Source organism: Microcaecilia unicolor, chromosome 7, assembly GCF_901765095.1.
Source record: "Microcaecilia unicolor chromosome 7, aMicUni1.1, whole genome shotgun sequence".
Classification (NCBI taxonomy): domain Eukaryota; kingdom Metazoa; phylum Chordata; class Amphibia; order Gymnophiona; family Siphonopidae; genus Microcaecilia; species Microcaecilia unicolor.
The window spans coordinates 273,102,197-273,119,388 of record NC_044037.1 but is presented as its reverse complement, the minus strand read 5'-3'; the positions used below and the strand labels follow the sequence as shown (position 1 = coordinate 273,119,388).

At 43.6% G+C, this 17,192-nt stretch overlaps 1 protein-coding gene across 1 annotated transcript in view; it reads right to left on the bottom strand.

Moving 5' to 3' along the window:
- The window catches only part of DPP10 (dipeptidyl peptidase like 10), a 744,229-nt gene that overhangs the window by 507,220 nt on the left and 219,817 nt on the right, over positions 1–17,192 (bottom strand). The window contains 1 exon segment of the mRNA XM_030210103.1: positions 1,225–1,320. Within this exon segment, the coding sequence (XP_030065963.1) occupies positions 1,225–1,320 (96 nt within the window).

Below are 17,192 nucleotides of genomic sequence, written 5' to 3'. Positions count from 1 at the left end.
AAGTCAGTGGGTGGAAGTAAGGTCTCAGACCCAAAATGGTCCGGCGCCAATTTTTATTTTTGCCGCATGTCCATTTTCAGCAAAAATAAACAAAAGGCGTGCTGAGAAATGGATCTGCGGGCGCCCAGAACACACGCCTACACCAGCATAGCCCATTTTTCAGGGCACCTTAGTAAAAGGACCCCTGTGTGTGTTAATTGAGTACGCATGAGAACTGTGGTTGGGTAGTATTACCACGGAAAATACAATGGGTTGGGTCATACAATAGTGGACTATTTGCTTGTCTGTTGATATAGGGATAGAGTGCAGTCAAGTTATAAGGAGTAAGCAGAACAACTTTATTTGACAAGATAGACTAGTAAGGCATCTAAGTTTCTACCAGCATGCACAGCTGTTCAATTTTTCTTTCATAATACATATAACAATAAAATCATGGTTACAGTGGATAACGGCAGATAAGGACCCATTAGTCCATCCAGTCTTCCAAAACAGAAAGCATCTGTAAAAAAAAATCTACATATTTGATGTACTAGATGACTGAAACTGAAGCCATAATGCAGTGCTATCAACCTTTCAATCACCTTTGTGAAATCTGATGCAAGTCGGTAGTTACTGCAAGTGATTTTCCTCTGAGAGCTTTGTTTAATGGTCCTTGATAGTGGTAGGTAAATCCGGTTCTCCCAATCTACAAGTGAGTCTGGTTTCCACGGTGTGAACCATGAACACTCATCAAATATATTTGCATGCCTTAGCACTCAGATTAGATCATTTTCTTAATTTGTTAATCTTGAGAACCAGACCACTCTGCTGCTTTCTAGTGCTGGAGTTCGCCAATGCCAAGAGCGTATGGAATGAGCTGAAAGTTTCAGTTCAGTTCCCAGGTGTTCACATTTTGAAACTACCAGTGCAATTTGCACTAATTGGACTTTTCCTTTCAAGCTTCATAAAGCAGCTGGGAACCAAATAGGCACAGAAGCTGAGGAGACTTACCCAAAATTGACTTATGATTTGTTAGCACAGGAATGTATAAATTGTTGAACTGGCACGACACTATAAGTGTTCTATAAATGAACAGAAGGTTTCAGTTTGCAACGCCATCAAATCAGTACCTCTTACATGAACTAAATACCGAACCTTTTTTTTTTTTTTTTCAAGCCAATATCAAGCATATATAAAAGAATAGCTATACCATTAATTCAAAGACTGATTTCTTTTCTCACATACCACTTATCCATTTTGCATCAGGATTGTGAATGGTAAACTCTTTTCTGAACAGGTCTTCCAAAGTCAGCCTCTTCTCTGAAGAATTTATAAGCTCATCTGAAAATAAAAGCAAAAATGATTACAAAAGATCAGGCAACAGTTGTCTATGGAACTATTTAGCATTCTCAAATAATGAAAATGCATATGTTGAAATTAAGGGATATTAACTGCCAGCAATTTAAATGCACAAAAATTTTTCCCAGACATGTTCTGTTTCACTAAGTAAAGTGTTCAGAATGGATTCAGCTCACACCTTCCTTGTAGTAGTAAATGCAAGGTGCATTCAGTGATTTTCCTGTCCCCAGAGGGCTTACTAAACCTAGAGTTAGGAACACACATTATTTTACAGCAGAGCCATTTTTTAATGAATGGGATGCTAATAACACAGTAATGCACATTTGTAACTGTAGCTCAACAGAATGTGAAATGACTTGCTCAAGGGCAACAGGATTTAAACCCAAGCATCAATGGCACTCAATTGACACAGCTCTAATCCTCTACTCTAAAAAGATTTTAAGAACTTAAGTGTTGCCATATGGGACAGAACGAAGGTCCATCAAGCCTAGTATCCTGTTTCCAACAGTGGCCAATCCATGACACAAGTATCTAGCAAGATCCCAAAAACCTAAAACAGATTTTATGCTTCTTATCCTAGAAATAAGCAAGTCCATCTTAATAATGACATAAGGACTTTTTTTTAGGAAATTATCCAAACCTTTCTTAAACCATGCTAAGCTAACTGCTTTTTCCACGTTCTCTGGCATCAAATTCCAGAGTTTAATTACACTTTGAGTGTAGAAATACTTTAGCGGGAGTTTTTCAAATGTACTGCTTAGTAGCTTAACTACGTGCCCCTAGTCCTAGTATTTTTGGAAACAAGTGATTCACTTCTACCCGTTCCACTCCACTCAGTGTTTTATAGACCTCTATCATATCTCCTCTCATTCATCTCTTCTCAAAGCTGAACAGTCTTGGACACTTTAGCCTTTCCTGATATGGAAGTTGTCCCATCCCCTTTATCATTTTCATCATCCTTCTCTGTACCTTTTCTAATTCTGCCATATATTTTTTTGAGATGCAGTGACCAGAATCACACCATGGAGCAATATAAAGGCATTATAACCTTCTCATTTTTGTTTTCCATTCCTTTCCTAATAATTCATAACATTCTACCGTATTTGCTTTCTTAGCAGCCACTGCACACTGAGCAGAGGGTTTCAACATATTATCAACGATGACAACTAGATCCTTTCAAAAAGTACAGAGTAGGGGATACTAAAGGTAATTACATGGTACTAATTTTAAAATGAACAGGAGGAAATATCTTTTTCACTCAACAAATAGTAAAGCTCTGGAACTCGTCAGAGGATGTGGTATCAGTGGTTAGTGTATATGGGCTTAAAAAAGGTTTGGACAAGTTCCTGGAGGAAAAGTCTATAGTCTCCTATTGAGACAGACATGGGGAAAGCCACTGCTTGTTCCTGGGATCAGTAGCATGAATTTTGCTACTATATGGGATTCTGTCAGGTACTTGTGACCCTAATTGGTCGTTGCTGGAAGCAGGATACTGGCTAAATGGACCATTGGTCTGACTCAGTATGGACTAATTATGGAAAGCTAACAAAACTACTAGACTGGCTCACTTACTGATGTTATATATATTATCACAAGTCCAATATAAACTCAGTATTCAAACTACACCAACTAAACTTGTGTTTACAAATTTATGGAAACATTTTTTAGGACCTCAATTGGGAAATCTGGTGGTTCTTAGTGTTTATCTGTGATCTATGGAAAGAATTTCTATACTTGTTTGTTCACTCTCTGAAAGTTCTCACATAAGTGACAGACTGCAAAATGGTGACTATCCTGCTTATTTTCGAAGGAGAAGGGCGCCCATCTTCCGACACAAATTAGGAGATGGGCATTCTTCTCTTAAGGTCGCCCAAATCGGTATAATCGAAAGCCGATTTTGGGCATCCTCAACTGCTTTCCGTCGCAAGGACGATGAAAGTTCAAGGGGGCATGTCTGCAGTGTACCGAAGGCGGGACGGGGGCATGGTTAAGAGATGGGCATTCTCCCCCGATAATAGAAAAAAGAAGGGCGTCCCTGATGAGCATTTGGTCGACTTTACTTGGTCCCTTTTTTTTCACGACCAAGCCTCGAAAAGGTGCCTGAACTGACCAGATGACCACCGGAGGGAATCGGGGATGACCTCCCCTTACTTCCCCAGTGGTCACCAACCCCCTCCACCCCCCCAAAAAAAAATTAAAGCACATTTTTTCCAGCCTCTATTCCAGCCTCAAATGTCATGCCCAGCTCCATCACAGCAGTATGCAGGTCCTTGGAGCAGTTTTTAGTGAGTGAAGTGCACTTCAGACAGGTGGACCCAGGCCCCCCCCTACCTGTTACACTTGTGGTGGCAAATGGGAGCCCTCCGAAACCCACTGTACCCACATGTAGGTGCCCCCCTTCATCCCTAAGGGCTATGGTAGTGGTGTAGAGTTGTGGGTAGTGGGTTTTGGGGGGCTCAGAACACAAGCTAAGGGAGCTATGCAGCTGGAAGCAATTTGTGATATCCACTGCAGTGCCCCCTAGGGTGCCCGATTGGTGTCCTGGCATGTGAGGGGGACCAGTACACTATGAATGCTGGCTCCTCCTATGACCAAATGCCTTGGATTTGGTTGTTTTTCAGATGGGCGTCCTCGGTTTCCATTACCGGCGAAAACCGAAGTCGCCCATCTCTAAGGTCGACCTAAATGTCAAGATTTGGGTGTCCTCGACCATATTATCGAAACGAAAGATGGACGCCCATGTTGTTTTGATAATATGGGATGCCCCGCCCCTTCGCCGGGACATCCTTAGACATGGGCACCCTTAAGGATGGGCGCCCAGTTCGATTATGCCCCTCCATGATAGCTATGGATTTCATTTCCCTTTAAGACATGCTGGTATTGGCTGGTTGGAAATATGTTTTCAAATGACTGGTCCTGCTTCTTCTCTAACCCCCTAATGAACTCAAACTGACTAGGTTGAAAAATGAATATGCAGTGCTTCTCTTTCCTCATAGACATGGAGGGTTATTTTTGATATGACGAAAAGAAAAACACATCTTTTTTTTTCGTAAATACTATTTTTGAACAAGGCTTTGTGCTTTGGATGTTTTGTTTTCTGGTCCAAAAAAATGAATAGGTGCAAAATGTAGAGATTCATACCATTGGCATGTAGGAGGAGCCAACATTTTTAGTAGACTGGCCACACAGATATCCCAGGAGAGCAATGGGGCACCATAGAGGGTACTTCTCTGCACTTCATAACAATACTCCCAGGAATACATCTCACCTTTGCTCCCTTATCATGTCCCCTGAGCCCTCCAAAACCAACCCAAAGTGCACTACTCCTCACTGTACACCACTACAGTAGCCTTTATGGGTGAAGGGGGCACCTACGTATATGTGGGAACAGTAGGATTTGTTGACTTTGGGAGGGGTCACAGTTTCCACCACAAGTGTGACAGGTAGAGAGACAGACAGGGGCATAATCGAAAGGAGTGCCCAAGTTTTCCTGAGGACTTCCTCACAGGACACCTCGGCGAAGGGACGGGGAAACCTGTATTATTGAAACAAGATGGACGTTCATTGTTCGTTTTGATAATACGGTCGGGGACGCCCAAATCTTGACATTTAGGTCGTCCCTAAAGATGGTCGTCCTTAGACTTGCAGGCTCATTTTCAAAGCACTTAGCCTCCCAAAGTTCCATAGAAACCTATGGAACTTAGCCTCCCAAAGTGCTTTGAAAATATGCCTCACAGTCATTTCTGATTTTTGGTGATAATGGAAACTAAGGACGTCCATCTCAGAAACAACCAAATGCAAGCCCTTTGGTCACGGGAGGAGCCAGCATTCATAGTACACTGGTCCCCCTGACATGCCAGGACACCAACCGGGCACCCTAGGGGGTAATACACTGGACTTCAGAAAAAGTTCCCAGGTACATAGCTCCCTTACCTTGTGTGCAGAGCCCCCTAAAGCCCACTACCCACAACTGTACACCACTACCGTAGCCCTTACGGGTGAAGGGGGCACCTAGATGTGGGTATAGTGGGTTTCTGAGGGTGGCAGGGGGATGGTGACCACTGGGGGAGTAAGGGGAGGTCATCCCCGATTCCCTCCGGTGGTCATCTGGTCAGTTCGGGTACCTTTTTGTGGCTTGGTCGTAAGAAAAACTGGACCAGGTAAAGTCATCCAAATGCTCGTCAGGGACACCCTTTTTTTCCATTATGGGTCGAGGACGTCCATGTGTTAGGCATGCCCAAGTCCCGCCTTCGCTACACCTACGACACCCCCCCCTCCCCTCCGTGAACTTTGGTCATCTCTGCGACGGAAAGCAGTTGGGGACGCCCAAAATCAGCTTTCGATTATGCCAATTTGGGCAACCCTGTGAGAAGGATGCCCATCTTGCGATTTGTGTTGAAAGATGGGCATCCTTCTCTTTCAAAAATAAGTCTGATAGGGACCTAAGTCCCCGACTCCATAGTGCACTGCACCGACCACTACACTACTCCAGGAATCTGCATGCTGCTCTAATAGATCTGACTTTAACATCTGAGGCTGTCAAAGAGGCTGGTAAGTCATATTTTTATTCACACTTTTGGGGGGTGGGAAGGGGTCAGTGACCACAGGTTGGCAGTCACCGTTGATTCCTTCCAGTGGTCATCTGGTCATTTAGGGCACCATTCTGTGCCATTTTCGTTATAAAAACAGGTGTAGCTCAAAACGTCTTTGTTTTAGTCCTGGATAGTTTTGTTTTGTTCCATTATGGCTGAAAAACATCTAAGTCTTAGGAACACCCATAACCCCACCGCAAACATGCCCCCTTGAGATTTGGATGCACTGCAGAAGAACAGCATAGAAAAAAGTCTGAAAAATAGGTTTTGTGAGAAAAGCATCCACATACTGCTTTTTAGACATTTTTCTCTTTCAAAAGTGAGCCCTTCCTGTCTATAAAGCCTGTTCTAAAGAAAAAGCTTAATTCCTTTTCTAGATGCCAGCATAATTAGAGTACTTGTATAAGTGCTTAGCAGTGAGCATTTATATCAGCGATATAAATGGTGTAAATGCTCACACCTAAATGCCAGGGATATGCACATAACTTATAGTATTCTATAATACTCCGATGATCAAATTCCCTGCCTTGTTCCAAACTGCGCTGAAAAATTAGCGTTGGAACAGTGAAGGGAATTAAAGCCCTCATGATCAAAACTAATAGCATTCACAATTTATGCACACTATTAGTTTTGATCTTCCTGCGTGACGAAGGTACTTGGGCATACACCCAAGGCACAAACCTATCGCAGGAGTTGTTTGACAGGTCCAGGCTATAAAAAAGAAAAAAAAGCCCATACCTGTCATATAGGGCTGGAGGCCCCCCCATACCGCCCTGTACATGAGAGACTGGAAGTACGGTGGACCTCCTGCCCCCTCCAACCCCCAATCCCCAACTCCCTGACAGTGCAACCCCCAATCTCTTGACCCTCCCCCCAACAGAGGCAAACCCAACCCACCCAGAAGCAAACCCAATACCCCCCCCAGACAAAGAGGGCTTGAGGGCTGGAAATCCGGTCCAGCTCCCCTCACCATAGTGGGCAGGGCTTCCCTACCATATAAAGAGTTATATGGTAGGGAAGCCCCACCCAATGCATCCCAGGATGTACTGGGCAGGGCAGGGTGCCACCATTTTGAAGGTGGTGCTGGAAGGAAGAGGGAGTGCTACTCTCTCCTCTATCATTTCAAGGTACATGGTGGGGGAGGGTGCTAGGCCCCCGGGTGGGCTGAATGGCAGGAGGTCCACTGGACCTCCAGCCCTTGAGCCCTCCATGTCTAGGGGGGGGGGGGGTCAGGTTTGCCTCTGTTGTGGGGGTTAGGGAGTTGGGGGTTGCTCTGTCGGGGGGGGGGGTTGGGGGCGCTAGACTACCTGGGGCATGTCAGTCCTGTGTTGGGAGGGTGTTGGGTCCTCTGTCCAGGGTGGGATGGGGAGGCCTGCTAGCATACAGATGCATTCTGGACAGGGCTCTCCATTCCACTCCAATCTTCTGGAAACCCTAATGTCAGATTTGAGCTGGCGTAGGGTTTGCCACGGGAGCAGCGCCCTTGTTTGGTGCTGAGCATTTGGAAGGAATAAGTAATGCACTATTTAGCACGTATTTGCATGCTCATTGTGCTCAGAGCCGGCGAGTTCTTTGTTGCACATGTTCGCCGGCTCTGATTGGAAGGGAGCAAACGCATTGAATGGGAGCAAATGCGGGCACTAGTAGGGTGCTAGCACCCATGTTTACTTTTGATCATCTTCCCATAGGTTACATGTTTAATTTCACCCACACTTTGTCCAGACTCCATCTATGTGTATGCCTCCCTGTTAAATATGAACTTTATAATATCCCCCTAATTCTATAAAAGTTGCCAAAAATTTCATGTGCAAATTTGAGCGTGCACAATTTAATTGAATAATGAGCCAATTAGTGCCAAAAATTGCCTTTTTAACAAGCTATTACTGGTACTAACTGGGATTGGTTAAGATGTATCCACGTAAATTTAGGTGTATGATCCATGACTACATTTTACATGTATCCTGAAAAAGGGGGACACTGAAATGGGAGGTCATGGGAGGTCCAGGGAGGAACATGGGTATTGCTTTGGGTTACACAAACAATTATGCAATAAAGGGGTTCCATATGCAAATTTAGGCAGGTGCATTTGCCCCACATTTTTATTGTTGCAAATGGATGCACCCAAATTTAGGTGCAACCTTATGGACATAAGCACTATTCTACAAACCACACCTAACTTCTGACACAGAATAGCACTTAAGCATTTTGCGTGATTTATAGAATTCACCCCTATATGGGCACATTTATAGAATAGTGCTTAAGTGGATTTTTGGTATTTATGTGAATATACATATACTTACAAATGGCATAACCACGGACGAGCCTGGGATGCCCTGAGCTCGTCCACATTTGACACAGGCACACCCAACAGCAGCACGCTGTTGGTATCCCCAAGCCCCGCCAGCTAAAGATATCCACAGCCTCCCATTACCCTTGTCAGAAAACCATGACAGTAGCACTCTGACCCACTGATACCAGCACCTGTGTATGCTCAGTTCATGCGTGAGAATTGGGCATGAACTGGGTACCAGCACTGGCAGTTGGCAATGTTGCCACTGACTGCCATGACTTTATGATGGTGGTTATGGTGGGCTGCAAGTGTTGTCAGCTGGTGGATCTTAGGGATCCTTGCCAGCTGAGGTACTTAGGGACCCTTTTACAAAGCCGTGGGAGGGTTAACGTGCGGGTAGCGTGAGCCAAATTGACATTACCATGCCGAATCCCATGGTAGAAAATATTTTTCTATTTTCTACTATGGGGGCGTCCCTGGTGGTAATTGGGTAAGCAGGTAGCATGTGAGCCTTTACCGCTAGGTTAATGGCTGGCGGTAAGGGCTCAGTCCGTGAATATGTGCGTGCTAGTTTTAATTTTTGCGCACACCCATTTCCCGGACCATTAAACACTGGCCTTTTTCCCAGCCACGCTAAAAAGTGGCTCAGCGCATGCCAAAAAGACACGCCCATACTACCACAGGCCACCTTTTACCACGGCTTTGTAAAACGACCCCTCAATTTTTATACGTTTAGTGGGAGAGCGGAGGGTGGGTGGGATGGAGAGAAAATGCATCGTTCCCACCCATTCTATTTATTGGCCCTCCCGAAAATTGCCATCTGGCTATACCACTAATACACATGCTTGTATATGGTAGTATACTAAACATTTGCATGTGCATTTGGTGAATACATGCCGACACCTGCTTTATAGATTGAAACAAAGCACATGATCTTGGTGCCACCATGATGTAATGTTATATGAAAATGAAATTAAATGGAACAGCCTTTTTTGATGTGTTTTTATCTCTGTGTTTTGGTTTTTTGCGGCAGTATAATGGAATCTAGGCATCTAGGTTCTCTTATCGAATAAACTCCTATCATACATCCTCGGGAATTCTTATGTGTCTTTATACAAGAAGTTTGAAATAGGTGTCTATTTGGGGTTCACACTTAGGCAACCTGCTACAATATTATTTTTATTTATTTTTTTTGTTTAATACATTTATACCCCACATTTTTCCACTATTTGTAGGCTCAATGTGGCTTACATAGAACCGTAGGGGAGACTACAGTACAGAAAGTACAATTAAACAATATAAAAATAAGGTAATAAACCTATATGTTCCATTTAAACAATGAAGGTAACAAAAGAAAGTACATAGTTACAAGTTAATAAGGTCAAAGAATCTTGCTGGGAACCATGAATGGATAGGTTAGGTTGAGTCTGGGAAGAAAGCCTTCTTGAACAGGATGGTCTTCAATAATTTTCTAAAATTTAGACAGTTCTGGGTAGATTTTATGGATTTGGGTAAGGCATTCCATAGTTGTGTACCTATGTAGGAGAAGTGATATTACATTCCAAGTACAAACATTTTAGTCAGATACTAAAAGACCATGCTTGTATAAATTTACAAAATATTGTTTCATTTGGCTAGTGTTTTCGCTTTAATATCATAAAGTAATGGCATAAGGAAAACTGCTGAGTAGTTGCAGAACCCAGTATGGTTCAGTGTGTGGTATAATTTACCATTTAAGCATTTTTTGTGCACTCAGAAATCATTCAATTATTCTTAATTATGTGATACTGTGTTTGTGACAAATGGTGTTCTATGAAATGGAACTGTGAAGCTCAGTGATCTAATTGTCTAATGCCTAGTTAGAACCACATACTGTAATTGAAGCGCCATAATTATACAGATGTGATATCACAAATCTCACCCATGTGGAACTCTGCACTCCACACAGACTTGCAGAGGCATTTGTAAGGCGAAAAGTGGTTTCAAGGGGAAATTCTCAGAATTGGAATTCAAGCCAGCGACTTGTTTACTCAGGTGAAAGGTCACCTCTTAGATGCAGTTATGACTTAGAGCCTGGAAAACTGTGGAGCATTATACCTTGAAAACATCTTATTTTTTTATTCTGCTGCAGCAGAACTGTGCTATCAGCCAGTCCACCTCAGAATTGGAAGTTTGGAACATGTTAACAGACCTGACTCTGCCACTGCTGGTATAGTCTGGATATGCCTGGCAGAAGACATCTTCAAGTAAAACTAGCCTGTAGTCAGTGTGTGAGATGGAGATAAATGACTGAATTTTAAACATTAGAGTTGCACTATAGAAACAGTTTAGGATTAATAGGAATTTTCTATCAGTAATGGACTCGAGGGTTTATATATTTTGTTCTCCGAGTGTAACTGTCATGTGTCTGAAGTTACTTGCTTCTAGGCTTCCAACCTTTCATTTTATTTAGAAAGTCATTCTTACAATAATAACGTGGCACTTGCATGTTTAGGTAGCCTATGGGGCTCATTTTCAAAAGAGAAAAACATCCAAAAGGTGGCATAAATCTGTATTTAGGCGTTTTTTTTCACAAAACATCCAAATTGGTATTTTCAAAATCAATTTTTAGACGTTTTTCTATGAAGTCCATCAGAAGTGTGTTCAAATCATGAGGAGGAGTGTTAGGGGCACGATCTGGGCATTCCTAACTCTTGGGAGGTTTTTCTGCCATAATGGAAAAAAAAAACCCAACAAAATCCAGGGCTATAAGTTGAACGTTTTGGTCTACACCTGTTTTATTTACGAATAAGCCACAAAAAAGTGCCCTAAATGACCAGATGATCACTGAAGGGAATCAGAGATGACCTCCCTTTACTCCCCGAATGGTCGCTAACCCCCTCCCACCCACCCCCAAAAATGTGATTAAAAACATTGCTTACCAGCCTTTATTCCAGCCTCAGATGTTATATTCAGGTCCGTTAGAAAAGCATGCAGGACCATGGAGTAGTCCAGTGGTGGGTGCAGTGCACTGCAGATAGGTGGACCCAGGCCCATACCTCCCCCTACTTGTTACACTTGTGGTGGAAACTGAGAGCCACCAAAACTCACAAGAATCCTACTATACCCACATATAGGTGCCCCCTTCATCCATAAAGGCTGTTGTAGTGGTATATAGTTGGGTTTTGGGTAGGTTTGGGGGGGCTCAGTACACAAGATAAGGGAGCAATGGTGAAATGCGTACTTGGGAGCATTTATTTGAAGTCAATTTCAGTGTCCCCTAGGGTGCCGCACTGCTCTCCTGGGATGTCTGTGTGGCCAGTCTACTAAGAATTCTGGCTCCTCCTACATCCCAATGGGTTGTTTTGTGCATTTTTCAGTTGGATGTTTTTTTTTACCCAAAATGGGCCAAAAAGATAAACACACAGAGCACTAAAATATCTACCAAATAGCCATTAAAAAAAAAAAAAAAGATTGACGTTTTTCTGTCATATCTCAATCTTCACCTGCCTAATTGCAAAGGTCTCAAATACAAAACCTACTATGCATCCAGCTTCTCCGTTATAGGCAGCCAACTTTGGAACGCCATACCAAGATTCATCCGAACAACAAATGAACATCTACGCTTCCGAAAGCTGCTGAAAACATACCTCTTCAAACAAGCCTATCCAAATGACCCAACTTAATTTACGATCAAAATCCACACCACTAACATTAAACATGCCTCAACCCTCCCCCACCTCTTATCATCTTGTCCTTCTCTATAAAATTGTATTATCTCTGTGATACTTGTACCCATACGTTGTAAGCCGCACTGAACCTGCTATCGAGTAGGAAAGAGCGGGGTATAAATGCTATAAATAAATAAATACCCACTTTTGAGTTGTGTGCTATAAGATTGGCACACTGATCTTTATAGAGCAGCGCTTAGTAAGATGCATGCACACATCCATGGTTGCCAATTAACACCAATGATTGTTAGCACCCAATTATTGGTGCTCAGTGGTTCATTAGGCAACTTACTTGCACGCACATGTCAGGAAAGCGCACAGTTTCGTGTGTAGAAATTTGGGTGCCATTTATAAATCTGGGGGTATCTTTGTAAATGGGTTTTTCAGCATTGAAAGTCTGACCTTTGACATCTGTACTAATATAAAGGAAGTCATTGCTCACTTCCGGTTTTTTACTATAGAAGATCTTTTTGATTATATGATGTCCCGATTTTGAGCGCAATACTGCTTGGGAAGAAGCTGACCTGCTGTTTATATGTTTTTGCTTTGTTTGATATTACAGCAACTGAAAGCCCCTGACATAGCCCTTGTTGACAAAACACAGTCTGTGTTGGGCGATTATTTCTCCAATAAAGTCTTATTAATACAACCTAGTGATCTGCTCCATAGTCCACTGATATGCACACTTCCTTGCAAATATATATTATGCAAAACAGTCATGTGCTTATTTCTGCATTTATACCCCCCCCCCCCCACCACCACCACCACCATTTTCCAACCTACTGGTAGGTTCAAAGTGGCTTACATGTGTTAAAGGTAAATTGGTTACACTTCAGGTTGATCAAGGGGTTTATAGTTGTCTTGCATGATGGGAGTCTAGTTCAGTTCTATCCGTTGTCGTGTTCATGTAGTCTTTTTCACTGATCTGCTTGGCTGGGTCGGGTCAGCGGGAAGAAATATTCTAGATAGATGGGCTTTCAGGTGTTTTTGGAAGCTTAGGTAATTGCCCATGAATTTTTGGTCTTTCGGAAGTGTGTTCCAAAGTTTGGTGAACACGTATGAGAATCTAGAATCTTATGTTGATTTGTATTTAATGCCTTAGCATCTAGGTAAGTAGAAGTTAAGGTAGGATCTCGTAGACCTAGTTGTGTTTGGATTGGTAGATCTATTAGGTTGGTCATGTAACCTGGTGAGAGGCCAAAGATTATTCTGTAGGCCATAGAGCAGATATTGAAGTGTATGTGTGCTTTGATTGGTAGCCAATGTAGTTTTTGAAGTAACAGTCTAGTGCTTAGGTGCCACACTGGCATATACCCATGTATGTGTGCACCTATGTGAGTATATGCTAGTATTCTAAAAACTTACACATGCAACGGGTGCCTATATGATAGAACCCAGTTTATAGGAAAGCAGCAGAAATTTCACCTGGCCTGATGGTACAGATATTTATACCTAACATAAAGGGATATAACACAGCTCCACTCTCTCTTAGACTACTGCAACCTGCTTCTCACAGGTCTTCCACTAAGCCATCTCTCTCCCCTTTAATCTGTTCAAAACTCTGCTGCATGACTTATATTCCACCAGTGTCGCTATGCTCATATTAGCCCTCTCGTTAAGTCACTTCATTGGCTCCGTATCCATTTCTGCATACAATTAAAACTCCTCTTATTGACTTACAAGTGCATTCACTCTGCAGGTCCTCAGTACCTCTCAAGTCTTATCTCTCCCTACAATCCTCCCCGAGAAATCAGTTCATCGGTAAATCTCTCTTATCTGTACCCTTCTCCTCCACTGTGAACTCTAAACTCCATTCCTTTTATCTTTATGCACCATACACCTGAAATAGACTTCCTGAATCAGTACATCAAGCTCCAGCTCTGGCTATCTTCAAATCTAGGCTAAAAGCCCAACTTGCTGAGGCTCCTTTTAACTCCTACCCCTATTCACTTGTTCAGTACCAATGTCTGTTTTATAATTACCACCTTAAGTAATTCCCTTATCCCTTATTTGTCCTGTTTGTCTGTCTTGATTAGATTATAAGCCCTGTCAAGCAGAAAATGTCTCTTATATGTTCAGAGTACAGAATTGTATACTTCTAGTAGCACTATAGAAATGATAAGTAGTAGTAGTAGGAAGACACTAAGAGTAAATGTGTCTTCTGATTTGTTTCATTACTAATCTTGTTATAACAGAACATTATTAGGGTAGTGTCTGACTGACTTCTCTGTGTATAAAGGGTTAATTTATTGTCATTGTTGGAAGTTCACCTAGAAATCCACTAGGGGGATCCACAACAGTAGTCATAGAACCATGTAATACCATAATACTTCTGCTGTAATGTTAGGACACGTGGAGGGGCATTTTTGACCGGGGATGCCCATCTCTAAGGGCGACCATCTCCGAGGACGGCGCCACAAAGGGACGGGGCCAACCGTATTTTCGAATGAGATGGTCGGCCATCTTTCGTTTCAAGAATACAGTTGGGGCCGGCCAAATGCCTTGGATTTGGCTGGGTTTGAGATGGCCGGCCTCAGTTTTCGCTGATAATGGAAACCGAGGCCGGCCATCTCAAACCCGGCCAAATCCAAGGCATTTGGTCATGGGAGGAGCCAGCATTTGTAGTGCACTGGTTCCCCTGACATGCCAGGACACCAACCGGGCACCCTAGGGGCACTTCTAAAAATAAATTTTTTTTTTTAAATAGCTCTCAGATGCATAGCTCCCTTACCTTGGGTGCTGAGCCCCCCAAATCCCCCCCAAAAAACCAACTCCCCACAACTCTACACCATTACCATAGCCCTTATGGGTGAAGGGGGGCACCTACATGTGGGTACAGTGGGGTTTTTTTTGGGGGGGGGGTTGGAGGGCTCCCATTTACACCTCAAGTGTAACAGGTAGGGGGGGATGGGCCTGGGTCCACCTGCCTGAAGTGCACTGCACCCACTAAAAACTGCTCCAGGGACCTGCATACTGCTGTCAGGGAGCTAGGTATGACATTTGAGACTGGCATAGAGGCTGGCAAAAAAGTTTTTAAAGTTGTTTTTTGAGGGTGGGAGGGGGTTAGTGACCACTGGGGGAGTCATGGGAGGTCATCCCCGATTCCCTCCGGTGGTCATCTGGTCAGTTCAGGCACTTTTTTGGGACTTGGACCTGAAAAAAGGGACCAAATAAAGTGGACCAAATTCTCGCCAGGGACGCCCTTCTTATTTCCATTATTGGCCGAAGGTGCCCATCTCTTAAGCACGCCCCGGCACACCCCTGTCCCACCTTCGCTACCCTTCTGACACAACCCCCTTGAAGTTTGGCCGGCTCCTCGACGGACTGCAGTTGAGGCCGGCCAAAATTGGCTTTCGATTATGCCGATTTCGCCGGCCTTGAGAGATGGCCGGCCATCTCCTGATTTATGTCGGAAAATGGCCGGTCTTTTCTTTCGAAAATAAGCTGGATAGGAGTTTAAAACTTCCACACCATGACTTAGGGAAATCCCATAATGCCACTATCACAAACTTTTCACTTGCTTGTTGACAGCAAGCAGAACACTACTTCAATGTTCCAAGAGGTCAGTTGTTGTAAAGCTCAATGTCAAAATGAAGAGCTGTTGCTAACGCAGAGGTTGCTCATTCAGTCTTGAAGGGAAACTGAGTTAAGAAACAAATTATTGCCCAACTACTAGGGATGTGCATTCATTTGAAATAAACTCACTGGCACATGCAAAAATTTAATCACTGCCAGTCTTAAAAATATCAATCAGTACTCAAACTGTGATTAGAGTGTATTGAAAGTCACTCAATTACTAATGATAATCGAGACCTAAGCGGTGGAGCTTTAAAGGATCAAACTCATCCCGCTAAGTATTAACCACCAACCTCCTCAAAATCTCTCAAATTAACTGAACTCAGATAATCTAAAATCGTTTCTCATTAAATTTCATAAGTGACATAGGAAATGTCAACAAAATTTTGCATATTGCTTTTTTTATCAATGGCAAACAAATATGAGCAGAAAAAAACATGACATTTTGTGATTTTCATTTGCACACTCTTTCCTGATAGTGCACACATATTCATACTATCGGAAAACAGTGTACCCTCTTTAAAAACGGTGTACACTTTTTAGAAGGAGTGTGTGTTTTTTACTAAACAGTACACACTCTTGATAACATAGCTCCCTTAACAAAAAATGTCCAGAAATCTCCAAACAAAAAAAGCATTCCTATAAAAAACACTGGAAATGACACAAAACAGACATTTTCTGTCTGCACACCCTTACTAACCACCCTGGACTACTGATTAGGGAACAAGGGTTAGGAAAGACAATACATGCCATGTATATAACTAAATAGTAGGAGGGTAATTCTATAACAGTGCATCTATATTTAGGTGCCTATTTTATAAAGCAAATAAGCACTTACTTTCCTTTATAGAATGCTTGTGTAACTGAACATAAGAGCCATACTGGGTCACAGGGCCGCCGAGAGGGGAGGACAGGGGGGACAAAAGTCCCCGGGCCCGGGCCTCTGGGGGGGGGGGGGGGGCGGCGCCACCGCAGTCCGGCCCACCCGCTCTCCTTCGCTCCCACAACTAACCTGAAGCACCTTCATCTTCGACGCAAGCAGCAGCAGCAGGGCAGGCCACTCCTTCCTTCCGTGTCCCGCCCTCGCCTGACGTAACATCTGCGAGGGCGGGGCAGGGAAGGAAGGAGAGGTCTGTGCTACTGCTGCTTGCGTCGAAGATGAAGGCGCTTCAGGTTAGTTCAGAGGGCCCGGCACAGGCAGCGGGTGGAGGGGGGCCCGGCGACCTCGGGTGGGGGGGGGGGCGCAACGCGAAGTGACCTCGGGGGGGGGGGGAGGCCCAGGGGCGGCCTTGTCCCGGGCCCGGCCCCGGCTCTCGGCGGCCCTGCTGGGTCAGACCAATGGTCCCATCTAGCCCAGTATCCTCTTTCCAACAGTGACCAATCCAGGTCACAAGTACCTGGTAGAAACCCAAATAGTAGCAACATTCCAGAACCCCAACGACTAACAAGATTTTGGAATCCTAAATAGCTGCAACATCCCATGCTACCAATCCTAGGGCAAGCAGTGGCTTCCCCATGTCTGTCTCAATAGCACACTGTGGACTTTTCCTCCAGGAACTTGTCCATATCCTTTTTAATCCCAGATATGCTAACCGCTGTTACTACATCCTCCAGCAAAGAGTTCCAGAGCTTAACTATCCGTTGAGTGAAAAAATATTTCCTCCTATTTGTTTTTAAAGTATTTCC